This window comes from Ochlerotatus camptorhynchus, unplaced genomic scaffold, assembly GCF_037179485.1.
Source record: "Ochlerotatus camptorhynchus isolate MF236.1 unplaced genomic scaffold, CSIRO-AGI_Acam_v1.1 ptg000091l, whole genome shotgun sequence".
Taxonomy (NCBI): domain Eukaryota; kingdom Metazoa; phylum Arthropoda; class Insecta; order Diptera; family Culicidae; genus Ochlerotatus; species Ochlerotatus camptorhynchus.
The window spans coordinates 1670517-1697684 of record NW_027040581.1 but is presented as its reverse complement, the minus strand read 5'-3'; the positions used below and the strand labels follow the sequence as shown (position 1 = coordinate 1697684).

Below are 27168 nucleotides of genomic sequence, written 5' to 3'. Positions count from 1 at the left end.
GTTCACGGTGGCGGAACAACCGTCAACTGTCATCGAAAAGTTCCTGTCGAACGAATTGTTGTTGCTTACCTTTCGCAGCATTGTGCGTCACACCAGCTGCGATTTTATTTATTGGTTTTGGTTTTCCTGATTCTTAAATTAAACGAAAACTCGTCAGAATGGGATCGATTTATTGTCTGCTGTGAAGAAGCCATTGATAGAAGCAGCGTCTTCGTCGATAGCAGAAGCGGAAGCAGTTTGGTGGGAAGCATTACCGTTCAGGACGAGGATCGCCAGGTTCAAGATCCCCGAATCAGCGAGGTGCCGGTCCAGAAACGCCTTGTTGGAACATACGGTGGGCCACAAAACGGGTATTGCTCCAGCGCCATAAAGTTGAAATCCCCAGGCAAGCGGTACTCGTGCAGGTGAAGAACGTCCGGAAGAGTAGGAGATTTGTGAAAGCGGAATTCAACGGCAGGCAGATCAGTCTCCAACTTGATTCTGCGTCGGATATCAGCGTCATTTCCGAGGAATCATGGCAGCATATCGGAAAACCCACAGCAAGTCCTGCAACAATTCAAACTGGGCAAACCCTTGAAGCTGAAGTTTCAGTGTTCCTGTGAAGTTGCAATCAAAGGGAAACAGCGTCAAGGTCAACTTTTCGTGGTCAAGCAGCAGCTCAATCTGCTTGGGCTGGACTTAATCGATAAGTTTAACCTCGGGTCAGTTCTGCAATCAAATCAGCAGCTATCCAACATCGATCAACTCCCTCCAAGCAGCTTTTCCAGCGGTGTTCTACGATGAACCAGGGTTGTGCTCGGAGACCAAGGTGAAGTTCACGTTGAGGGAAGGTAAATGCCCAGTGTTCCGACCGAAGAGACCCCTAGCCTACGCCATGTGCAGTACGCAATCGACGCGGACTTGGACCCGCTGAAACGTGCCACAATCATCACCGGGCGAATTTCTCGGAGTGGGCAGCTCCAATGATGCTCTACAGCCGCATCGGAACCCATTTCCTCTACCGCAGGAAATCTTCGCGGGGCTGGCGAAGTGCAAGGTCTTCATTCAAATCAGATGCGTTCTTACCAATGGAGGTAGACGAAAGCTGTTGAGAGTTGCTCACCATCAACATCGGTACAATCGGCTTCCACCGGGAGTTAAGGCAGCACCCGGAGCGTTCGCTGGACTCAAATGCGCTTCGGGGTATCTCGATGATGTTCTGGTTGGCGGAGTCGACAACGCGGATCATTGACGCAACCTCCAAGCCGTCCTAAGTCGAATTCAGGAATTCGGATTCGCCATCAAAGCGGAAAAGTACTCATTTGACCAGCGTCAAATCAAGTACCTGGGACATCTCAACGATGTCTCTGGAGTTCGATCGTTTCTGGGAGCGAGTTCCGAGTATGCGTACGCTGCGATATCGACTGGATGAGCTTCTCAAAGCCGACTTGAAATCCGTCTGGTCAGTGGAAAGCACCAAGGATTCTGACCTCAGATTTGCTTCTGACGTACTACAACAACGCGAGCAGCGGATGCGTCATAGGTTGGAGTTGGTGCGAACATTAGTCAGAAGTTTCCAGCCGGGTCAACTAAGGTCGTGCAGCACACTTCTAGAGCACTGCCAGCCGCCGAGCAAGCCTACAGTCAGCCAGACCATGAGGGGCTCGGGATCATCTTCGCTGTGACCAAGTTCTTCAAGATGCTGTTAGGTCCGAGCATTACACTACAAACTGATCACGCTCCACTTCTTCGGATCTTCGGGTCGAAAAATGGCGTCCTAGTCTACACCGGCTACAACGTTATGCTCTACAGTTTCTGCTCTACTACTTCAACATTGTCTACGTGAATAGAACGAAATTCAGAAACGCCGATATCCTGTCCCGGTTGATCGACACGTCAAGCCAGAGGAAGACTTCGTCGTATCCAAGGATCATCACGGAGATCGAGTTAACGCACTTCCTCTCAGTTTCAGGGCAATACAGCAAGCCACCCGTTCCAACCCTGTACTTAGCAAGGTTGGCCACTGTTCAAAATGACAATTTCGGACCGTGAGATCCAGCAATTCTTCGACCGGAGTGATTCGCTATCTACGGTTCAAGGGTGCGTGATGTTTGCCGAACGTTTAGTGATTCCGACCGATTTCCGGATGCGTTGCTCTCCATTGTGGTCATCCTGGCATCCAGCTCATGAAGGCGATTGCGCTATCGACTCGGATATCACTGCGCAGTTGCAGCCAAGAGCCCACCAAAAGCACCACCAAGCAGAGTACTTCCTGCTTAGCGTTGCTTCGTACACGAAGTGGGTGGAAATCGTCAGAACCAAGTCGATAACAGCCACTGCAACCATCGGAATCCGACGAGGTCTCTTCGCTCGCCTTGGTATGCCAGAAATGCTAGTCAGCGACAACGGTACGCAGTTCACCAGTACCGAGTTCGCACAATTCTGCCTCGAGAACGGTATCGTATCCGTAGTCCAACGACCAAGCCGAGCGTTTCGTGGACACCTTTAAGCAAGCGGTCGAAAATATTCGAAATTCAGGAAGCACTGGACACTTTTCTGTTGAACTACCGAACCACACCGAACCTGTCAGCAGCACAAGGCAGATCTCCGTCCGAAGTCATGTTTGGGCGCAGAATTCGGACCAGCCTGGACTTATGCCATCCACCAGCCATTCGGGAAGCGAACGCTCAACCAGATTCAAGGTCGTTCAGTAAAGGTGCACTCTAACAATTCGTAGAGATGGGCATCAGGAGTGATTCTGAAGCGAGTGGGACAGGTGATGAAGACAGGTGCATGATTCGTTCGCACATTAACCAGCTGCGAAGCCGAACGAACGTCGACAGTAAGACAGTCTGGCTCGTTTCCGTTCAAGGTAGAAAAGCAAAAATTGCCTCTGGATCTCTTACTGAGAGCCTGGAACCTGCACAAGCCAAGCCAGCCACAACCATCAGGTCCATTCACATCACCGAGACCGTCACCATCAACCGCACCGGTTGCACAAACGCCATCTACGCTCGAAACGCCGGTTGAGCATTCGACACCACAGCAAGTCTTGCGCCATCCACGCCAGCTTCTCCGAACCTACCCAAGTAACATTGCAAGTTTTATCGAAGATTTAAAACATTCTACAAGTCTGAATCCTGGTATACAGAACCCTCATAAAACCAAAATTGTTACTTGGGTAGTTTGGGTTACTCCGGAATCGACAACAGATCTTCGTCAGCCGTCATCCATCACGTCTGCGTCTACGTCCGTAGTCCCATCGTCCTCGACAACAAGCCCTGTGCCACCTAGATCAGTAGAAACCGAAACAGCTGTCCAGGTACCTCGCCGCTCTTCACGTCTACGAAGACCGCCGATTAGATTCGACCCGTACCAGCTGTATTGTGACAGCTATTCATGCCGTGCTTATGACAATTATCAATATATTATGCAACGATAGGCGAGAGGAAACATTGCTGATCAGAAATAGTTGAATTATTCAAAAAACATAAGAATTAGCACAAAATGTCGCTGTTGATATGATAGTTATTTGACAGTTTTCCTATTACGTGAACGTTGTTCTACCGTTCGTGCTGTGCGAGAGGAGTGAGGTGGTAGAGCATGAGTGAACGAGAATAAAAAAATTATAGCCCACGACAACGAAGCGAATGTAATCACAGTTTACACCTCTGCTCCAAAGGGTCTTCAACTTACACTGCCTCAAACCACCTCTTCTGGGTCTGTAGTCAGGTTCATAACATCTTCTTTAACCAGTCATTCTAGCTAGGCTCAAACGATCTTCTCGGAAAACATGGAGTAGTTCATTCTCAATGAGCCTTAATGGCCTTCCAAAAGGGTGTCAAATGATATTCCATTTCTCAGCCAACCCACATCCAAGTCTGTCCTGAATCACAACCGAACGCACCGAATCCGAAACATCCCTAACATCTACCGCATCAATTTGCAACTTATACAAAACTTAAATCATCCGCTCGACCAACGGATACCGTCGATCGTTCGCATCGTATCGCATCGTTCTACTAATAATACTCTTGACTACGCAGTACATTACACATTACCGGTTTCGGTTCATAGGAAGCTTTCCCGGGCGCTGCCCTCCTTCCCGACGACCAGACGCTGCGAGCCCGGATCGCCGTACTGGCTGTGGTAGAAGTCCTCGCGCATCATGCTGTTCAGGCTCGAGCACCGGAAGTACAGTATCTCCTGGAACGGTTTCCGGAAGTCCCGGTTGAGGGTGGCGTAGATGATCGGGTTCAGGAGCGAGTTGGCGTATCCGAGCCACAGGAACAGGGACGACAGGGTGCGGTGGTCTTCGCCGAGAAAGGGCCGCACCAGTGCGAGGATGAAGAACGGCAGCCAGCAGATGGTGAAGGCCGACATGATGATGCCGAGGGTGGTGGAAGCCTTCCGTTCCTTCGCCAGCTGGAAGCGTAGACGTTTGTGCTGCGGGGTGCTAACCAGTACGGTGCCGCCAGGGCCGAGCTTTTTCTCCGGAGTGCTAGCAGTCCCGTTGACGGCACTTTTCAGGTGTTGTTGGGCACGCCTTTCTTCGTTGACGATCCGCCGAGCAGCACGGAAGATTTGGAAGTACACGAAGAGCATCACCGCCAGCGGGATGTAGAACGAGCCGAGGGTGGCATAGATTTGGTAGAAGAAGTTCTGGCAAACCGAGCAGGACGGCTGGCCGTTGGTCATGTGTTCGTTGCCTAAGATTAAGAGTGGTGGGAGCGAAATGCAGGCTGCCACGAGCCAGACTAGCACAATGCACGCAATCATGCGCCGCGGGGTACGTTTGACGCCGTACTCCAGGGGTTTGGTGATGGCCCAGTATCGGTCAACTGAGATGGCACACAGGTTCAGGATGGAGGCGGTGCACGACAGCACATCGAACGACACCCAGATGTCGCAGAAGGCGGTCCCGAACTTCCATTCTTCGAGCACCTCGTACAGCAGGGCGGGGGGCATCACCAGGACCGCCACGCAGAGATCGGATATGGCCAGCGAGACCAGCAGGTAGTTGCAGGGTCGGCGGAGCTTCCGCACCAGGCACACGGCTACGCACACCAGCACATTGCCGACGATGGTCCCGATGATTACGGCTAGGAGAACTATGCTAATGACGATTGTCTGGAAGGTCAGTACATTGGAAGTGGGGTCCGCAGTGTCGATGCTCTCGGAGGTACCGAAGTCGAATAGAGAGCTTGTGGTTTGGTGGTGCACCGGGGCAAGATGATCGGCTAGGGCAGGCAGTGATGTAGCAGCGGCGGCGGCAACGCTGGTGTTACCGGTTAGGAGGTACTCGAGGAAATTGGCCGTTGCGGTGGCATTGACTATGGCTGCAGCCGTGACTTCGGCCACGCTGGACGCTGACTGGGTGACGAGGGCCTGCCGGGGCGATTGAAACAAAGTCGACAGCAGTGGCAAAACCGTTGGATCCATACATAAAGAGGGTGCTACCGGATTGGGGGTCCGGCTTACGCCCCCATTCCTGTCTCTTGTCGGGAGGGCGATTCGATGCTCACTTCACTCGATTTGCTATGGCGTGTGTGTGTGTGCGAGCGGCAGGTTTGGAAGAATCCAATAACGATAATTCGATCTACCTGATGCCGGTAGTTACCTGCTTCTGATTTGATATTTATTCGATTTGGTACGACGACGAAAGCAGTATTTTTCCCGGTTCAAGTGGCTGCTCGGTCCCCAGGCCCGGTCTCTTACTCGATTCTGAAAATCTCGCCCTATTATCGATTGTCCTAGTGCTGGCGTCTCCCACGGTGGAGTATGACTGCGTCGATAACATCACTTGCCTTCCGTGTGGAGTGGAGCTTTTTGATCAAATTACGAACTGTGCCTTTGTGACTGGGTCCGGGTCTAGACCACCGCCAGGACGACGACGATGACAAACGTTGATGAAGATGACGTTGATGTTCCTCCCGCAGTGGTTTTTGTGGTAATCGTATTTGCCACCGCAGTCAGCCGTTGTCAGGAACTTTACACAGCCGGGGCAGGTCACAATCGATTCGGGCTGTTTTTTTTTGCTGTTGACGTCTAAACAAACGTGCGCGTGCGATGCAGCACTTCAACCGGGTCAGGTGGGAATCGTGTGCTGAGTACCGACGACGATGATGATGATGATGATGATGATGGTAGTGATGGTTTCAAATCGATTGATTTAGTGACGTTGCCGCCGTCGTTGTCGTCGTTGATGTACTCGAGGCAAATCGGCTTACCCCGCTGATCCCTGGGACGGTAGCAGGTTCCTGTGAGGGGCGAGACGAGGAATAATTGTTTATTGAAGTGATTTCTTAGTCTGCCAGCGAACGTCGGGCAGAGATTGACTTTTGTGGCATGTGTGTCTGTCGGTGCTTACCTTCCGTGGTAATATTTTTTGTTTTGTTTGGAGATTAGAGCTGGTGGAATCGATGAAATATGTGTGTATTTTTTTGTGTGGTTTCAACCGAACCGGATGATCGATGTGACTCGGTTAGTTTGTACGTGGCTCGAACGATGGATTTCAACCGAATCTGGAATGAAGCAGAAAAGACAGAAAATACATTAAATTGAAGATTATAAAAAACCGGTGTTAAAGTATTTAAAAATAGACTTATTGAATTGCCATCGCTCGACTTCATACATTTGTCGATTTTTTAATCTAACGAATTTCACTAGGTTTTTCAATGGTACTCTTCCCAAATAACTTCTGGAATCAGCCTAGTATGCTTCGAAGTCGTTTTTCTTATAATTACGATAATTTTTTTTTTCTCCTGAAACCAGATATTGCAGTATTTTTTAGTACACATTAGAATCTTCTGTATAAGACTATTTGGCAAAATTAGCCCGAAATCTGTTTGCAGAGCCCTGGTCATCAAAAGAGATAGTCGATAAAGAGAATCAATCAAAGCAGATAAGACCTTTTGAAATGTTTATCTAGAAGTTAATATTTATATCTGGACTCAAAATATATAATACGGATCTTGAGAGAAATTTACACAATTCAGTGCCAACATTTAAAAGGGGCGTAATTGCTTTTGAAACAATGGCTTTAGCCGCCGATTTCTCGCAAATAAAAGGCCACCCTTCCAGATTACCAATACTAGCTGATACAGAAAACATTTCTCTACCTGCGGGTGTCATTTTTATGAGTGAGCTTTCATTCACGAGAAATCGACGACTAAAACCATTGTTTACAAATGCACTTTGAAATGTTGGCACTGAATTCAGAATTTTCTCACTACGCAGCGCTAGTGTGCAAGTGAGAGCGTTAGCAAAGCAGCTTTGTGCATGCATCTCACAACACTCGACAAAGAATGCTTGTAACTTTTTCAAACAAAGAAGATTCTGCTACATGATTTATAGATGTTCGCCGAAACTAAAGCTTCCGGCTTTCAAAGATTTGTCGAAAATCAGGTCTTTGAATAAATCTCTAGCGCTTAGAAAGTTTCATAGACCATTTTTCAACATATTAGGCTTGGAAAACTTTCAAGTTGAGGAAGAGATATCGGAAACAGAGTTTATTTTTTCGAAACCCAGAAAATTTGATGTCTCGAGATCATAGACAATGGAAAAAATCATATATTTTCTAATTTTTCTTGAAGATAACGGACTTGAAACAAATACACTCTGGCCATTCTATTTAAGAATTTAAAAGCCTGTTGTTTTGTTTTTTTTTCAGTTGTCTAACCTAGTTTTCCCTGTTTAATTAAAACAGTTAAATATGGTAAAATACCCCAAGTACCATCACAAGTTTTATCGCATAATAAAACCCAAATCATTACTTGAAGCATAGATTATTATTTCGCTTAACTGATGACCCCAAAGAATACAGTTCGTAATATGTAGTAAGGTCAAAATATGTTATTCTCAATTGGGGATTGGAATTGAGAAGAGAAATGCAAAGAAATTCCAATAATGATTTTTGAAATAAGCTTAAGAGAATCTTTACAGCAGATGATTTGAGAATACTTAGCAAAATTTCAAGGAAAGTATTCTTTATTTATAGTAATTTTCACACGCTCGGATCATTCGTTTTTTTTTTATCAGGGTGAGATTTGAACTCATGATTTTGGAGTGAGAGGTATGGATTCAGATCTTTATGTTTTACAGACTAACCTCGATATTCAAAGATGGCCTAATCTTGGTATCTGGTTAGCACACAGTGCAGTGCAGAAATTAATGTTTAATTTATCTCTATGTCCGGTGTCGAACATTTTCATGCCAAGCATGATCGGAGTTTGCAAGGAGTTTGAGACGGCATGAATCTGCTTCTCTATCTTGAAGTAGCTTCGTAACAGGATATGTCTCGCTCAGCCTTAATACTAGAGCTACTTCAGTCTAGTCTAGTCTAGTCTAGTCTACACATACACAGCCAGTACTTGAAAGAATCCTGGAAAATGATACATCTATCATTTTTCTTGTCATTATTAATGCCTGCTGCACATCAAGGATGTGAAACAAACAATAAAGCGGCCAGGCCTACTGTGTAGCGTTTAGTTAATTTTTGTGGAAGTGAATGTTTACCATGTCTACTTAATAAGTATAGACAGTGGTTAACATTTAATCCACAGGTAATCAAAGAGCGGGGACATACCGTACCAACCGCTCCGTATGCAGGATTTGAAAATAGGCTATATAAATCGTTGGGAGTGACAGAGCTAAGAAAGTTAATGTACACTCCTTGATTGTCCGATCTCCTGGGATGGAACACAGGTATTTACCCCTTGTGTTCGAGCGTACAGTCCTCCCTCCGTACAAGCGTGGACGGCACCGCCAACCCACTGCCATCCCTCAATCGATCCAGCCGACCTCAGTCGAAGGACAACAGAGAGCGGTGTGCGGACGTAACCTATACGGAGGGAATGCTGTATTCGCCTAGGTTATAGCGCCCTTGCTCGCTACCATTTTCTTCTAGCGGTTGGGACCTGAGCACTAACTCTTGTCCTAGCCCTATATGGCATATGGTTATAGCGCCATTACTCGCTTTCTGAAAAGAGAAGAAGGGAAGGGAAGGAGAGGAAAAGGACTTGGGAAAAGGAAATGCGGAATTCCTTTTCTCATTAGTATTTGTATCGTCAACTTTTATGACAATTATATAAATCATTTTTCCTTGGTTAGCGGTATTATTACGACATTTTAATAAGATTGTCTTATCCTTTGTTATTCAAAATTTAATGTTATAATGATCAACATAGCTTTGGATTATCCAATATATTTCATAATTAAAAAAAAAAAACATTTTTTTTTTAGCTGAAATGAGTATTTGCAACCTTGTCATACAGATCTGAAAATTAAATCAGTAGCTTGCTTCTCTGCATCAGACATGCTTAGACGGCTTAGACTGACTCCACAAATCAATGGTTGCTACTCCGTGATTGGCCAGAATCAGTGAAATTGCACAGTGAATGGGGTTAGGAGTGACCGAAAATTAACATTTTGGGTTTTCCCGCATTTTTCCTGGCAGATCCGAATTCCCGGTTTTTAATTCCAGGATTTCCCGGTTTTCCCGGTTGGATGGACACTCTGTTCGATGAATTACCAACAACTGACTGTAAAACATATCTGGTACCTCTATATATGCAATTGGATTAACATCCAAAGTCCATCCTTTTTTACATATTCTGCACAAAAGAAACTTTCTGCCCCGCCCCATTCATAAAAAAACGGCGGGAAATCCTGTCAGGTGCGGCTGCACATCTTTCTGCTTGAACCTGAAAAGATATAAAACAGCGCTGCTGTCGTGCCTCTGCTCATCATCCAATCCTTTGCTTGTCCGTCAAGCAGTTCAGTCCGGTTTGTGCTCGCTCTGTCGAGTTGTTCGATAGTATATTCCAAATGTTTATTCGCTTCGTCAGTAGTGTCGATCGCATCGTGTGATGGGAAGACAGCGCTCCCGGAGCAAGATCCGTGAGAAAGCGGAGAAGAACAGTGGTGAGGGTAGCACGAGTGTACCTATTTCAAATAGGTACGCTACTCTTTCCACCGATGTTGGGAATACCACCTCCGCCACGGTCAAGCGATCAAAGAAGAGGAACGCCAGCGACATCGGTGATTTCGGCGACGCCATCGACAACGAAAATTCTGCCGGCCTGAGTGCGGCAAAAGTGAAGCTACATCCATTGGTAGTGAAAAATGCCCATCTTAATGAGCTCATCGCAGATCTAGCGACGCTGGGCGTTAAAGCCGAATACAAGTTGGGCAGAGTCGGCACCAAGGTGGTGCTCCGTACCAAAGCGGAGTATGACTTGGTCGTCGCCCACCTGAGGACTTCCAAGGTGGAATTCTTTACCCACGACATTCCCGGTGAGAAACCAGGGGCATACCAAACTTCGACCCGAAGTTTATAGAAGGACGAAAATTTGAAGGCGTATCCGAATTGCCTTTTCCTGGTACACTTCCAGAAGGGAACGGTGACGCTCAACGCGCTGAAAGCCATCCGCTCCATCAATTCCATCATCGTCCGCTGGGAGCCATACCGTGGCGGCCATCGTGATGTGACTCAGTGCCAACGGTGTCAGAACTTCGGACACGGCACCCGCAACTGCAACATCAAGCCACGCTGTGGCGTCCAAATGCGCCAACTGTGGTGGTGTTCACCAAGGATCCAACAAGCAGTGCCCTAAACGCGAGGATTTCAAGCGCATCCGAAAACAGGCGTCCACCAACAATCAATCAGGACGAAGGAAGGATAAGGCTCCGGCTTTCAGGGCGGAGGACTTTCCGCCTCTTCATGGACAAGCAAATCCAAGGGTGTGATCCGCCCTACTTCAAGAAACGTCTGGATCTTCTGCCGGACTAAGCTCTCCATCCCCCCCATGGATTCTGGAGAAGACCAACAGCGCAACCAAATAATCCCGATCTGTTCTCAGCGGATGAATTGATGGAGATTTTCATCAACATGACCGGTGCTCTACGTAAGTGCCGCAATAAGCCCGAATAGATCCAAGTGCTCGGTAATTTCATCATCCAGTATGGTGTCTAAACCGCTAATCATCGCTACTTGGAACGCTTGCTCTGTAAGAGCTAAACAGATTGAGCTTGCCGACTTCCTCCGCAAGCACTGCATCGATGTGGGTCTTCTAACCGGGACCCATCTAAAGTCCGGTGACAGCTTCTGGTTGCCTGACCACAACATTATCCGATTTGATCCCACCAGCTCCAGAGGGGGTGGTGTAGCGGTCATCGTCAGAAAGGGAATCAAGTGCTGCACTCTACCATACATCCGCTCTTCTATCATCGAGGCCGTTAGTGTGGAGGTGGAATCACCAACTGGAAACGTCCGGTTTATCGCTGTTTACTGCCCACGTCAGTGTACTGCTAGCAACGGACTAGGAACCCAATTTAAGAACGACCTGACCGCCATCACCCGTACCAGCTCCCGATTCATCGTTGGGGGCGACCTGAATGCCCGCCATGAAGCTTGGCGGAACTACCAGCGGAACCTAAACGGATGTCTATTGATCGACCACGCACAACATGGACTGTACACTGTGCAGTTTCCAGACGTACCAACTTTTATCGCTCCGGCGGGAAATCCCTCCACCCTGGATTTTTTTTGTCGAACATCGTACTATCCAAGCCGGAGGCGCACAACGATCTCAGCTCCGACCACCAACCGGTGGTGACTGAAGTCGGTGTCAACGTGGTTCCTGCTAGAAGCTGCCTGCGTAAGGACTACGACCATGTCAACTGGGTGCAGTACGGACGAATGGCGGACAGCAAAATCGATGAAAATCCACCGCTCGACACCGTAGATGACATCGACCGGACGTTGGAAGGACTACAACAGGCCATATCCATGGCTGACGAGGCATACGTTCGACAAGTTCCTGTGAGGGGTAAGTTTGTTGCTATTGATTCCCACACCCTATAATTGATTCGGTTGAGAAATGTGCGTAGACGTCAGTTTCAGAGAACTGGAGATCTAGGCAAAAAACGTGAAATGGCCAATCTGAACAGGCAGATTGCTTCCAGAATGGACTCACTCCGAAATGAAAGTTTCGGGCGTGTTGTCCAGAATCTGGACGACCGCTCCAGACCATTCTCGACTAACCAAAGTCCGCTCGAAGATCAGGTTGCGCAATGCGTTCGAAACCTAGATGCCTCCCCTTGTGTCGTGCATCCGGCGGATATGATTACAGTACAACAGATTTGCTCAGCGCTGAAATGCACCAAGAACATGAAAGCTCCCGGGTTTGACGGTATATTTAACTTGATCTTGAAGAGACTCAGCATGAAAGTGCAGTCTCTTCTAACCACTATCTTCAACAGATGTTTGGAACTGCACTACTTTCCAAGCATCTGGAAAGTAGCAAAAATCATACCAATCCGCAAGCCCGGTAAGGATCCAACATTGCCTTCAAGCTACAGACCAATCAGCCTCCTTTCAGCGCTGAGCAAATTGTTCGAGAAACTCATTCTCAATCGTTTGCTCAAGTTTGTCGAGGAAAATAACATTCTCCTTCCGGAACAGTTTGGATTCAGAAAGGGGCACTCCACCAATCATCAGCTAGTACGGGTGATGAATAACATCCGAAGTAACAAAGCTGTATCCAAGTCCACAGCCATGGCCTTGTTAGACGTTGAAAAGGCGTTTGACAAAGTTTGGCATGATGGACTTGTGTACAAGCTTTGTAACTTCAACTTTCCTTTACATCTGGTTAAAATTACCCGTAACTACCTCCAGCAAAGGTCGTTTAAGGTATCGTTGAATGGTGTTCTTTCAGACACGTTTTCCATCCCAGCAGGTGTCCCGCAAGGCAGTCTTCTGGGCCCCTTGCTTTACAGCATTTACACTTCCGACATTTTCCCCCTCGGAGACGGTTGCGTGTTTTTCCTGTTCGCAGATGATACCGCAATAACCGTCAAAGGACGGATGCCTCGCGAAATAACGAACAAACTTCAACGATGCCTTAACGCCTTTGCTGATTATGCCACCACGTGGAAAATCAAAATCAATGCCTCCAAAACACAAGCGATCATGTTCCTCCATCGGCAATCGCCGAAACTGAAACCGGCTCCATCTTGTACTGTAATCATGGATGGCACAACGGTTGAGTGGTCTGCCGAAGTAACCTATCTCGGGATGTTGTTCGATGAAAAGCTCCTCTTCCGTTCGCATGTAGAGAAAACAGTAGTCAAGTGTTCTGCCTTGGTTAGGTGTCTGTATCCGCTGATTTGCCGCAGATCCCGCCTCTCAAGGGTGAACAAACTGGCTGTCTACAAACAAATCATAGCACCAGCGATCCTCTACGCAGCTCCGGTGTGGTAATCATGTGCACAGATTCACAGGAACAAAATTCAGGACGCTCAGAATAGAGTGCTGAGGATGGTACTTGATCGTCCTTTTGACACTAGAATAACAAATTTACATGAAGAGGCAGGCATTGCCAAAATAGATTCCAGAATCAACGAAATTAAGACTAAATTTGCACAAAAATGTAATTTATCAGAACATGCTTTGATAAGCAATTTGTATATAGTAGGTTAGGTGTATATAGTAGTTGTAGGTTAGTTGTAGTTGTAAATAGTAGTTATAAGTAGTCTCCTTTTTCCAATTCAAATCAAACCAATCCCACCAAGGTGGTCATACTTTAAAATAGGCCTGATAGGACTAGAAGCTGTAAATAATAATTAAAATCTCACTGTACTAAAGTTGAAAAGACGCATCTGTGTCACTTGAAAAATTCATACATGTAAACCACACAAGCACAAGAAATATAGATCATTTAAGTCAAAAAAGTCAAGTCTGACTCTGCTCATTATTGCTTCGGACGGCGACCAAGTCAGTGGCTAAAGTTGGATCACGACGTGACCATGACCACCACAATGAGGAATGAGACTTGGAAAATTATGTATGTAAAACCCCATCCCCCTCTTAACAACAACCCGAAAAAGACATGGACTTTTTTCCGGGAAATAAATTTTAAGCAAACCACATTTAGGGGCTGTTCATTAACTACGCAGACAGTTTTTTGGGATTTAGATTTAGATCGCGAATTGGTTGATTTTCGGGATGTGAAAGATTGAACATTTATTAGGAAATCTTGAAATTGAAAAACTACAAGGGACAGCCTCTCTCTCTCCCTCTCACGATGTCGAGGAAGACAAGCCGTTCAAGGTGGTCCTGCGTGGTCTACCCGGCATGGAAATCGCCGCGCTGTCGGATGAGCTGAAGAAGAACGGTCTAAAGCCGTTGCAAGTCTTCCAGATGAATCGGCACGACGTCTCCCGTAAGTACCGTGACCAGCTGTATTTGGTCCACCTCGAGCGAAACACAACGTGTTCGAAGGACCTGCAGTGTATTCGGGCGCTTTTCCACATCGTGGTTAAGTGGGAACGCTACCAACCTCGCCCCCGTAACGTCACCCAATGCTCAAACTGCCTCAAGTTTGGGCATGGGACCAAAAATTGCCACATGGCCCATCGCTGCAACGAATGTGGCAAGCAACACGCACCCGAAGAATGCGAGAGGATGGAGAACGCCGATCCACAATGCGCCAACTGTGGGCCTCCACGCAGAACCAGCCGGGTCGAAAAAAGGTACCGGCACGCAATGAGCAGAATTTCCCCGCCATTAGCCAACGGCGTCCGATTCCGATTCTTCCGCCACTACCGCTCAACAACAGTTTGGCTGCTGCTGCTGCTGCTGCTGCATCGGTCCCGCCAACTGCTGAGGTGCCAAACCATCCGGCTAATCCGAGCCGTCAGTCCTATGCGGCTACGGTTTCGTCCCCTCTGTAGTAGGTATAAGTCTCATGTTATCTCATTAATAACTTAACAATATCAAAACATCAACATTGGTAAGATTGCTTCAATCGATGCAGACACGGTTGCTAAGACAGAAGAAAAAGCTGTTGATGAAAATGTATGTGTGGACATTGCTATTTAATGTATCATTGTTTAACGTTTTGATATACAAGCTTTAAATTAATATGTTTCGTTTAAAATAAACAGTGAATTTGATTTCTTTTTGAAATAAAGTATAATTAAATGGATAAAAATTCAAATTTTCTTGTATATCAATGTTAATGATGATACATCGATTCCCATTCCATAAATACAATGGATTTATTTCCAGTTGCAGGATTAGAGTGCGAGTTTCTTATTGACTCGAGGGCCCAGGTCAATACCCTAACTGAGGATCGATTTGGTCTACTGCGTAGTGACTATAGATACCGAAAGGAAATGTTCAATATCCAATATAGTACAGATCGACCGCTAAAAGCATATGCAACTGACGGCGAAATACCAGTAAGCTTCACTTTTGAGGCCTTCCTGCATATATCCGACGATCGTCCAACTTTTCTTGAAAAATTCTACGTTGTCAAAGAATGCCGATCTCTGTTAGGAAGGCCGACGGCAACCCGATACAATGTACTATTGCTAGGGTTGCAAGTACCTATAAACTCAGAGAAGTCCTTGGCACACCCTTGGTACGAAGCCGATGAAATTGCTTCGGTGATGGTGGACGAAGTTTTTCCCAAATTCAATATTACACCAGTACAATTGAGTTACGACCAATCGAGACCACTATGCCGTAATGTCTTCATGAATATTCCGATAGCTGTTTAACCGATTGTTGAGAAACGGTTGCATCAGCTTCTGGCAGCGGGCATCATTGAGCGCGTAACGGACGATATGGACGATGCATTTTGTTCGTCGATTCTAGCCATACCTAAGGGCAAGGACGATATTAGGCTAGTGATCGATCTTAGAGTTCCTAATAGCTGCATTGAAAGATCTCCATTTGCCATGCCATGTCTGGAGAAGATTTTGGCAGAACTAGACGGGGCACAGTGGTTCTCGACTATAGATATGTCCAATGCGTTCTTTCACATCGAGCTCCACGAGAATAGCCGCCATCTCACGAATTTCTGTACAGAATTCGGAATGTTTCGGTGCGTCAGGTTACCCTTTGGGCTATGTAACGCACCGGACATTTTCCAAGAAGTGCTACAGAGGAAAATCCTTGTAGGCTGTAAAGGCGTGAAGAATTATTTGGACGATATTCTCATTTTTGCAAGAACCCAAGAAGAGCATGACGAAAACCTAGATGCAGTGTTGACCTGCCTACGGGAACACAACGTGAAAATCAATGCTTCCAAGTGCACCTTCAAGAGTCAATCCGTCAAGTTCTTAGGATTCCGGCTCACTTCGGATGGGTGGCAAATCGAGGAAAAGAAAATAAGTGCCAGAAAAGACTTCAGGAGACCGGACACGATAGCGGAGGTAAAGAGCTTTTTGGGCCTGGTGACATTCGTTGATAAGTTTGTGCCACATCGAGCCAATAAAACTGAAAAATTACGGGCGTTAGCACAAGCAGATACCTTCTATTGGTCAGCTGAAGAAGAACACGAGTTGCTCTGAAGATGATTAAAACACTCGGATACTTCAATACTTCGGACAGAACAGAACTATTTGTCGATGCATCGGCTATCGGCCTCGGAGCTGTCTTAGTGCAGTTCAACGACCACAAAATACCAAGAATCATCGCATGTGCCTCAAAAGCTCTAACGGCAGTTGAAAAGAGATATCCCCAAACACACCGAGAGGCATTGGCTGTGGTATGGGGAGTGGAACGTTTTGCATACTATTTGTCCAGCAGATCATTCATAATCCGAACTGATGCCGAAGCCAATCAATTTATTTTTGGTGGGAAACATCGGATCGGCAAACGTGCGGTTTCACAAGCAGAAGCGTGGGCGCTACGACTGCAGCCTTTTGATTTTACAATTGAGCGAGTTCCAGGCGAACATAATGTTGCAGATGTTTTATCAAGGTTGATAAAGATGTCTCAAGATGCCGAACCCTTTGAAGACAGCTCAGAAGACCACGTGTTGTTTGCTTTGGATACAGGAAATATGGACATCTCTCTTGGAGAAATCGAAGTGACAGCTGAATTGGACGAAGAGTTGAGTCATCTTCGCAAGGCATTAAAGTACGACAAATGGCCACATGATTTAAGTAGATACGAAGCGCAGAAGAAGCATCTGCACTACCTTGGCTCATTGGTATGCAAAGACGATAAAATTGTTTTGCCCAGTTCACTGCGAAAAAGGGCCTTGGAATCTGCTCATGGGGGGCATGTGGGAGAAGTCACCATGAAAAGGTTTATGCGTGAGTTCTTTTGGTGGCCACGCATGGCTTCAGAAACAGAACAGTTTGTTAAAGAATGCCAAACCTGTTGCATGCTGTCCCGGAAAAATCGTCCGTTGCCAATTTCATCTCGCGATCTTCCTGACGGGCCTTGGGAGATAATTCAGACGGATTTTCTCTCCATTCCGGGATATGGATCGGGAGATTTTTTAACGGTGGTAGATACTTACTCCCGCTACCTCTCAGTTGTCGAGATGAAACGCAAAACAGCAGAAGCTACAAATGCTGCACTTTGTGATATTTTTAAGCTTTGGGGATGTCCTCGTATTCTACAAAGCGACAACGGCCCTCCATTCAGCAGCTCAATATTTTGTTCGTTTTGGGAAAATAAGGGAGTACACGTTCGAAAATCAATACCCTTAAGCCCTCAATCAAATGGACTCGTAGAACGCCAGAACCAGTCTATAATAAAGGCTGTATCAGCTTCCTCACTTGATGGGACTAATTGGCATATGAGCCTGGACACGTTCGTACACAATCATAACACACTAATTCTACATGCACGGCTCATGGTTACGCCATTTGAATTAATGGTTGGCTACAAATATCGTGGAACTTTTCCCAGTCTGTGGACAGATTCTCGTTCAAAGGAGTTAGACAGGGAGAATGTAAGAGAGATGGATGCAGAAGCAAAATTGTACAGCAAACATTATGCAGACGAGGTACGAGGTGCGGAAGAATGTAATATCAAGGTTGGTGACATTGTGTTAATGAGCCAGCAAAGAAAATGCAAAAGCGATCCAATGTTTTCTTCGGAACGCTTCACTGTAGTGGCTAGAACCGGAGCAAAGGTTGTAATTATGAGTAACAATGGGGTACAGTACGCTAGAAATGTGCAGGATGTGAAACTGGCCCCACCTGCAAAGGAGGTAAACGTTCAAAGTAACATCATAGATCAAGACGACATTCATCAACACACAGATTGCAGCGGAATGGTAACAATTTCAGAAGAAGACTCGGCGAATTTCCAGGTAGGTTCACCACAATGCAGTAAGCATATTCCGAACAAAGTTACGCTTCGTCAACGTTCTAACATGAAAAGACCAGCCCGATTCAATGATAATTACATGTCTCACCGGGACTATCGTGGCGTCGAGATGATGCCCCACCATCGCATGAAAACGAAGAGCTAATCACAACAGAGGAACTCATTACCATCATGGCAGAAGCAATCATCATCAAGCGCTCCTGCAGAACCAGAACCGAGCAAATTCTTGCTGCATCACGTTTCATCGATAATTATGGACCGTCAACTGGAACGCTTGCTCGCTCAAGAGCAAGAATCGAGTTCGTTGATTTCATCAACAAACAAAACATCGACATTGCCGTTATCACCTAAACCCACCTGAAACCGGAGGTAAACGTCTACCTTCCTGACTTCCGGCTTCTAAGACTTGATCGAACCAGCTCCGAAGGAGAAGGATTGGCCATTGCTGTAAGGAGAAACATCTGCTGTCGGCTTCTGCCGAGCTTCCAGCTGAAAACCATGGAAGTTTTTGGGGTAGAAGTCTCCACTCCTGTCGGCCCTACACGGGAAAAAAAGAGTTCCCATATTCGTGAACCACAGCCGTGAACCATAGTTCACGGTGTATATTTGAGAAAATTTTGTTCTGGATAGCTGGCCGTGATTTTTAGTTCACGGTCCGTTCCCGTTTTCGGGAACAGATTTTTTTCCAAGTATCACTATCATTGCGACCTACTGCCCCAAGCAAGTCACCATCAGGGACGGGTCGGTAGCAGACCTGCGGAGGGACATCATCAAACTAACTCGACGGCGTGAAAAGTACATCATCGCTGGCGACCTGAACGCCAAACACCAGGTTTGGGGCAACAGTCGATGCAACCAAAACGGCACCATCCTGAACGACGACCTGCAAGAGGCTCGCTACACCATATTAGCGCCGGACTGTCCCACCCGGTTGAGCCGGTCTGGTGTTCACTCCATGATTGCGTTGCAACATGGCAGACAACATATCGCTACCTGTGACGCATCAGGAGCTGAGTTCGGACCACTATCCGGCGGTGGCCGAAATAGGCTCATCCGTCAACCGAATCCAAGCTTCCCGACGCAACTACCATCGTGTCAGCTGTAACTGACTGTCGACTACGGTATCCTTCTGGAGACACCCGAAGACGTTGACCGGTGTCTGCGTTCCATCGAGGTGGCGATATCCCGGGCCAGGGAACAACACGTGCCAGTATCCAGACAGGTGAGCAATACTCTGAACCTTGATAGAATTACCAAAGATCTCATCAGACTCCGTAACTCCATCCGAAGGCAATATCAGCGTTCTGGTTTATGTGACAAAAACCATCCAAGCCAGGATGGTGGACCTCAGAAATCAAGATTTTGCTAACAAGATCCCCTCTCTCCCAGATTGTGCAAAGCTCTTCTGGAAACTTACAAAAATTCTTAAAAACAAGCCTAGGCCCATTCCACCACTGACCCCACTGGATCGTCCCGGCGACCCAGTGGTTCATCTGATAACTCTTGAAGGGAAGGCTGCCGCGATAGGTCAACACTTCGTCAGCTCTCATAATCTCGGACAAAACATCGTCAGCCCTCATGAATCTGAGGTTGCTGAAAATGCAACCAATCTTCATCAGATTCCTAACATTTTTCCGATTACGGCTGACGAACTGTTGGCCTTTATCAAATCATCTAAAAACATGAAGGCCCCAGGTTTCGACAACATCCTGAATCTGGAATTCAAACACTTGAGTTCCAGATGCTACAACCATCTGGCACTGATCTTTAATCAGTGCCTCAGACTTGGCAACTTCCCCTCGTGTTGGAAGTCAGCTAAAGTCATACCCATCCGGAAACCTGGGAAGGATCCGTCCTCTCCTTCAAGTTATCAAAACTATTCGAAAGAGCAGTCTACCACCGGCTCCTAACATCTGCCGATGAAAACAACTTGTTACTCGAGGAACAGTTAGGTTTTCGGAAAGTTCGTTCGACCATCCACCAGCTGACTCGAGTGACAAACATTCTCAGGCGGAACAAGTCTGTTTCGAAAACATCTGCCATGGCGTTGTTGTTGGACGTTGAAAAAGCGTTCGACAATGTCTGGCATGATGGCCTGGTGTTCAAATTGCAGCAGTACGGTCTTCCAATCTTCCTAGTGAAGATAATATACAACTATCTATCAGACAGGACGTTCCGAGTCTCTCGAATTTCGGTGCCGGGGTTCCACAAGGAAGCATCCTTGGCCCCATCCTATTCAACCTGTTCACCTCCGATATGCCGGCTCTCCCTGATGGTGGATCGTTGTCTCTGTTCGCAGATGACACATCCATCGTCTACAAGGGTAGGGTCATCGGAGCTCTGACTGCCAAACTTCAGAGAGGCCTGGACGTCCTGTCTGAATATTTCAACAGCTGGAAGATCCGTATCAACGCGGTAAAGACCCAGGTCATCATCTTTCCACACTCTAAATCTCCTAGACTTGTTTCGTCGGAGAATAACAAGATCTGCCTGAACGGCACAGTGGTGGAATGGTCCAAAGAGGTCGTGTGCCTTGGGCTAACACTAGACAGCAAGCTGATTTTCAGGGAGCACGTTGACAAAACGAAAACCAAGTGCAACATCGTGATAAGATCGTTGTATCCACTGATCAACAGGAGGTCTACCCTGTCCCTGAAAAATAAGCTTGCTGTCTACAAACAAATCATCCTTCCCGTAATAGAATACGGGATGCCAATCTGGGAGAGCTGCGCCAAATGCCATCACCTCAAACTCCAAAGGATCCAAAACAAGATCCTTAGGATGATCCTTAACAGTCCCCCGTGGACTGGAAATTCTGAGGTCCACCACCTGGCTGGTCTTCAGATACTGGAGTTACGGAGAGCTGGCTCCATCGCAAGGTTAAGAGATTGTGGTAGGCGATCCGATCAGCAGATTGTCAGGGATCTGGCAGGGTTAGGTTAAGTGGGTAGAATAACAATTTAAAACATTCAAACAACATACTTCACAAGAAGAAAATTGAAAAACATTACACAGTAAAACACAGCACGTACAACACAAAATCAAAAAGTCCACCAAAGATGAAGAGCCCTTCTGGCTAACCTTTTGCCCTGTATTAGCAATTGTAAACCACGTAACAAATCAAAATAAAGAAGAATTTTACTGCTACTCGTTGACGGCATTTTTGCAACGAATTTTGGAGGAGACAGACGTTGAGAAGGAACAGCAGCAACAATAGCAGCAGGATAGGAAACAGCCGCATCCGTGGGAGCTGCACCATGTATTCGTGTAGCCGTGGTTAAAGCTCTACAGTAAAAGTATGGACGACTGTCACCACAAAACTGAAAAAAGCTGTTCCAATCGAGCAAAGCGGTGCATTTTGACGGTTCGATTGGAACAACTTTTGACAGACGTCCATATTTTTACTGTAGGGCTTTAGTCGTGGCCGGTCCGGTCACGACAGCTCACATTAGCCGGCGCCGGTGGTGTAGTGGTAAGCGTGACTGCTTCGGTGGGATTTTTCTGAGGCATAAAAATCTCTGGTCACGTCTTCCTTCGGAATGGAAGTAAAGCCCTTGGTTCCGACCCATGTGTGTTGTGAATGGGTGCGATATCCTACGCAGGTGTGGAAGCTGCCTTCCTGCACATTCGATTGCCGTCAATGGATGGCAATCGATGTCCGTCGGTGATTGGCACTAGATTGCGGAACAGAGACCGACGTTAAATAAAGGAAAGAAGAAGAAGAAGACAGCTCACACTGACAAAAAGTTCGGTTTCGCACAGCGCAATGCCTGTGAGTAACGCACCTAGATAACCAAATGAAAAATTAACGGACACAGATCACAGACCGTGAAACACTCTAAATAGTGTGAAAACTGTTGCGCGAAGAGGAAAATTGGACGAAATGGAAAACTAGCTACATCGGTTGTCACGGCGTCCACAAACTACTAGCACAGACAAACAGACAACACTCGCAAGTTGTTCATCGAACAAGCATTTAACGGTAATTTTAAAAGTATCGTAATTGGTAGTACCGCCACCTGTGGCGCGCATAGTCATTTCCCTTGAGTTTGACGTTTACACACTACCGCCATCTGTTCAGCGTACTACCCACCACAGTGTACTCAACAGATGGCGGTAATGTTTTAGCGACCGAGGGGGACGACTCTATCTACGATGCAGGAAATATTGTGTTTTGCTGTGGCTAGCTGCCCGAATGCTGAGTAGATAGAAATAAGATTTATCACGATTTTGAAGATTTCCTGCAAAAAGATGATGCGCGATGCAAGTAGATGCGAGAAATGAAAGAAGATTTTTCGAAGATTTATTCGCTAGTGTGAGATTTTTTGAGCATCTAAATAGAATTGAGATTTAGATGTGTCGCCCCCCTCGTTAGCGACGATGTTTTGCTCTGAGAAATATTCAATGTGTTATGTATGTTTGTCTGTGTTACTAGTAATCAATAATTAGTTGATGGCTTTTATCTGTCAAAGAACTACTCATGTTTTAAAGAAGGTGTCAACTCCAAGAGGGCAAAAATTACTTTAAAGCTTCGATGATAGCTCTCGAAGAATTGCTCATATTTTAAAGAAGGAGTCAACTTCAAGAGCGAGGAATGACTATTGATCATTGTTCAAACGATACTAGCTGTCCAAGAACTGCTCATGGTATTACGATGGAGCCAATTAAATAGCATTTTTCTGTAAAAGAATAGGGGGGGGGGGGGGTTAGTTGCTTTGAAGAGCAACTGCCCTGCGGAGTTCGATCCAATTTCCCATGGTCTTGAAATTACCTCCTGCATTTCAAGAATTAATCTTACTGCCGCTTTCCTAGCTATAACAAACCTGCAGTAGTATCCCATTGTTGTAGGCAAACAATCCATTCTTTTCCTATTATACGAGCAACACCTTCCAACAAGGCAAATTTCTCACGAACGTCACTTCATTTTCCACGAATCGCATCTTTGTGCACTCAAGGGAGGCTCTGTGCTCCAGACTGTGCCAGTCAGCGTCGATGTCGGAGTTGCCAGCAGGGTGGAAGCTCTACAATAGAACGCGACACGATACGACACAATAAAGCCGGGCGGAAGTGGGTCCACCAAGTCAATGGTTGCCAGTGCAATTCCGCCTCCTTAACTCCAGGAAAATGCAAGCACAGAGGGTGGCTTTGGCTGCTGCCACATTTATGAAAGCGGGTAAAATTATAACTTGTGCGGCTTACCCCATCATTTGGAGTCGGCCATGCTTCCTTCCTTCCTTTCTGGATAATATGGTGAGCAATTTTCCAGTGGCACACATACACGATTAATGCACCGCATGGGACCAGCACTGACAGACTTTGTTGTTGTTCGAGGGCCAATGTGTCGACAAGAATGTATTGCATTGTAACGGGCACAAGGACGACGACGACAGAGCAAAGAGCAAACGCTCCAGTTTCAGCACAGATTAATCCAAACACCCGTAGGGTGTTTTGAACTTTCAAGTGTCACCCGTTTGACTTCGACAGAGCTCCTTTACGATAAATTGTAATGCAACAAGTTTCCCAGTTTTAATTGAAAACGAGCTCAAGCCGAGATCCATCAACTTGCTTCAGATGCAAAGCAATTCTGATGGACGCAAGTTAGTTGAGTGCTTGTCCAGGGAGGATAACTCTACCTCCAGCGGGCTCTGCTTGACCGCTTGGGTTGGCCAAAACTTCCAACCGATATCAATTTTTCGCATACGTCCGGGACGACCTTCACCATTGACTCCAAAATGGATTCCACAGGGAGCCGTCAATTTGCACAGCCGTTCAGTTTCAGTTTCAGTTCGATTCAATCGGAATCTCGCAAGACCGGCAGCAGTGAATCATGTTTGGTCGGACTTTTTCTTTTTTCTAAGAAGGAATCCACCAACCCCGGCAGAAGGATAGTTGAACAAACAAAGTGCTGGAAGCTTGTTCGAATTGGCAAAGTTTCCGAGTGACGGAGGGGTAACATATGCGGGATTCAAACCCGAAGGAAATGGGAAAATTTGAGAAACGATCGAATTTAATGCAAAGTGCTTGACTTTCCCCGTACCGGGAATGGGATAAAGTTGAAAACAACCGATAAGTTGTGATTGTTACTACTGGGACATCTGAATCCAGGAAATCTGGGAGCCTTTTGTTGGACTTCCCGGGAGCAAATATTGAAAGGGAAGCGATTAAAGCGACGGAAAAGGTTGTTTACAATGTTCCAGCGCTTCAGAATGGCATTTGACCGTTTTCCGGAGAGCTCCATCCTGCATGTAATTGTTTGCATAAGTTGAGCATTTCAAATCTACTGCAGCAGGAGCAAATCCACTTTACACGAACAACAGAGCGATGCTGAATGAGAGCGTTTGAATGTTCAAACAAAGCATCATCGTTGGAAGGAAATGTAGTGTAGGTGATAGTACTTCAACATCTCTCTCTTATGCTCGATGTAATCCAGGAATGAATTGGCATGTCTTGGCGAGAAGCTGTAAATTAGCATGGATTGTTAGTTGGCTTTGCCATAACAGAGAACAGTCTTTAGCTGGAAAATGGGCAGTGAAGTCGACTCGACAAACGAGATTTTTTTTTAATTTGATGGAGCTGATCCACTAGAGTGGATGTCATTGAGTTCTGGTTTACGTTGGCTTAGCAATCGAAATTTCTAAGCACCCAAGCAATAGATTTCCCAAAATTCACATCGCATGTTCAACATGCAACCATAACCAAACTAAACACACACAGAGCCCGAAAATTTCCACGCGATTTCTTCATTTGCTATGCACCGGAATGACAAACATCAACCTACCTCGGAGGATAAAAACGAAAATAACATCCCACGAATGAGCTCGTTTATTTTTTCAACCCACCCCCCCCTCCCGCCATAAATGAAAGCAACAAATGTTTAATCATTTTTCGGTACCACCGACATATTTGTTGTTGTTCATGTCCCAATTTTATGCCGTACAAATATTCAACATGATGGCCCCCAACGCCCCCCCCCCTCCCCTTTCTGAAGGTATCGGACAAAAGGTCGAATGATGCGAAGGTCGAATCCTGTGTGATTTATTGGAACATACAGGTAAGCAAGTCGAATCGACCGAAGATCTGTCAGTTCGACCTGCTGTCAATTCGACCCAACGACCCAAGGCCCGTCCGAGCAACACTCAATTGACATGATTCCACTAATTCCACGGAGTTATACGGCCCATATCTAATTTATTTTCCCATCTGTTCTCCATCACTTTGTTTCCCACATACCGAAAGGGTCAGGCCCGCAACGGAATGGGTTTTCATCGGGTGGCTCTGGGATAGAGGACAGGGTAGGTGCTGGTACATTGTTGATTTAATTGTCCTTGCCCTTTTCCGCTTTTCCACTGAAGTGGTGGCGAAAACAATTTTATAAATTTATCCGATTGTTGAAGGTGAAATGCGAGACGGCCGCAGCTACATCGGATCCGGACCGCCAAACAGGAGGCGTTGAGAGCACCGACATTGATGGCAGCAGAAAGGGACGCTGAGTAACTACTGGACACTGCGGGAATGGGATGTTTTGAAGAAGGTTCAATAGCTTAGCAGTTCCAGGCTAAATAGCGAAAAAATACAAATATTTTTTATTTTTCCTCTCAGAATTTTATGAAACTTCGATTTTTTTTTGCTAGCGGGCAATGAACTTAGTTTGTGCTGGAATTCAGCCATTTTGACTATCGCCTCATTTTTCAATAAATCACAGCACGAAAACAGCTAATCTAATCATATGTAATTTATGGAATAATTCTATCGAAGTTTTGGAGGAATACTAAGAAAGTGCTGAGGAGAATTTCAAAAGAATGAATTCTGGTGTAAAATTTAAAAAAAGGCCGATGTCCGATGTAAACGCCACTATTCAATTCATTTATAAGGAAATTAAAGTATTTAAGAAATTTACATTAACAATAGTACACAACATCCAATCAGGCCACCGCCATCAGGCCAGCACAATCCGGCAGTCACAATCCGGCCGGCACCATCCGGCTTCCCACCCGGAACCCGGAACCAAAAGAGGTCTTGAGTGCCCACCCTAGGAGCTGCCGTTTGCTTAAGACCATCAGCTCTGGGCTTAGGCGGGTTCCCTTCTAAGCGGTTCCACACATAGTTTGATAAATGTAGTCATTATCTAGAAACATTGTTGTGGCCAAGTTATTAACGAAAGAGAAAGCCGTCAAAGAGAATCGATAATTGTTCCTTAGGACCTAGTGCATTGTTCGGCTTGATAGTTTTTCGTAGGGCCTACGCGGTAATTAATCTGATTCATATTTGAATCCCGTTCACAGCGTTGCCAGGCTGTTTTCAAGATTATCGGTATCAAATGTATTAAAAAATCGGTATTCATCGGTATTTTATTTTTTAAATAAAATTCATATTTTTGCCGTTATTGAAGGTGAAAATTCAAACTTTTGGACTAAGAACGAAAATTTTGCTTTGCAGCAGAAGTCGGTTGAAATTTCCAGGAAATGTTTAAATTAGTTTCTGAAGGCAGCCGAAAAAAACAACCAGAGAAAGAATAAATAAGCTCTCCAGGAGGAAGTTTGAAGAAGTTATAAGAAATGTCGGAAACAAATCCGGAAATTTTCATTTGAAGAAGCTTTTGGAAAAAAAAAAATTGGATGCCACATTCATAGAAAGCCAGAAAATATTCGGAATTCAGAAACAAATTCCAGGAGTAGTCATTTCCAGGGGAAGCTCAGAAGAAGCTCAAAAAAACTTTCTATTAGAAGTCGAAAAAAACTTTAAATCGATTTATCTCGGTAAATATGGCTCTAATCGTCGGAGAGAGGGGTGTTCAGATGCTCGAAATTTTCATACCCAGATTTCCCAGTATAAAATATTCCAAAAGAGAACAACCATATAGAGTTGTTGTTATTCACATTGACGTGATTTTGCGCTGCTAAATTTGTCAATTTTTTATCACACGGTAAAATGATTTCGGATGGGCAAAAGTGAAGAGAAACACAAAAACACTCTCTAATGAAAAAAACGTTTTAATTCTCGACCGATTGTTTTGATAATAACATGAGGAATGAAAAACAGTATAGCAAGAA

General features: G+C 45.8%; 1 protein-coding gene across 3 annotated transcripts in view; it reads right to left on the bottom strand.

The window, feature by feature from the left end:
- Positions 1–1475: 1475 nt before the first annotated feature.
- LOC135698615 (5-hydroxytryptamine receptor 1-like) overlaps positions 1476–27168 on the bottom strand; it is a 314209-nt gene continuing 288516 nt past the window's right edge. For all 3 annotated transcript variants that reach the window (XM_065218672.1, XM_065218673.1, XM_065218670.1), the window contains exons 3-4: positions 6350–6503; positions 1476–6239 (exon numbers count right to left, since the gene is read on the bottom strand). In XM_065218672.1, the coding sequence (XP_065074744.1) occupies positions 4051–5421 (1371 nt within the window). In that variant the 5' untranslated portion in view covers positions 5422–6239; positions 6350–6503 and the 3' untranslated portion in view covers positions 1476–4050. The remainder of the gene's footprint in view (positions 6240–6349; positions 6504–27168) is intronic.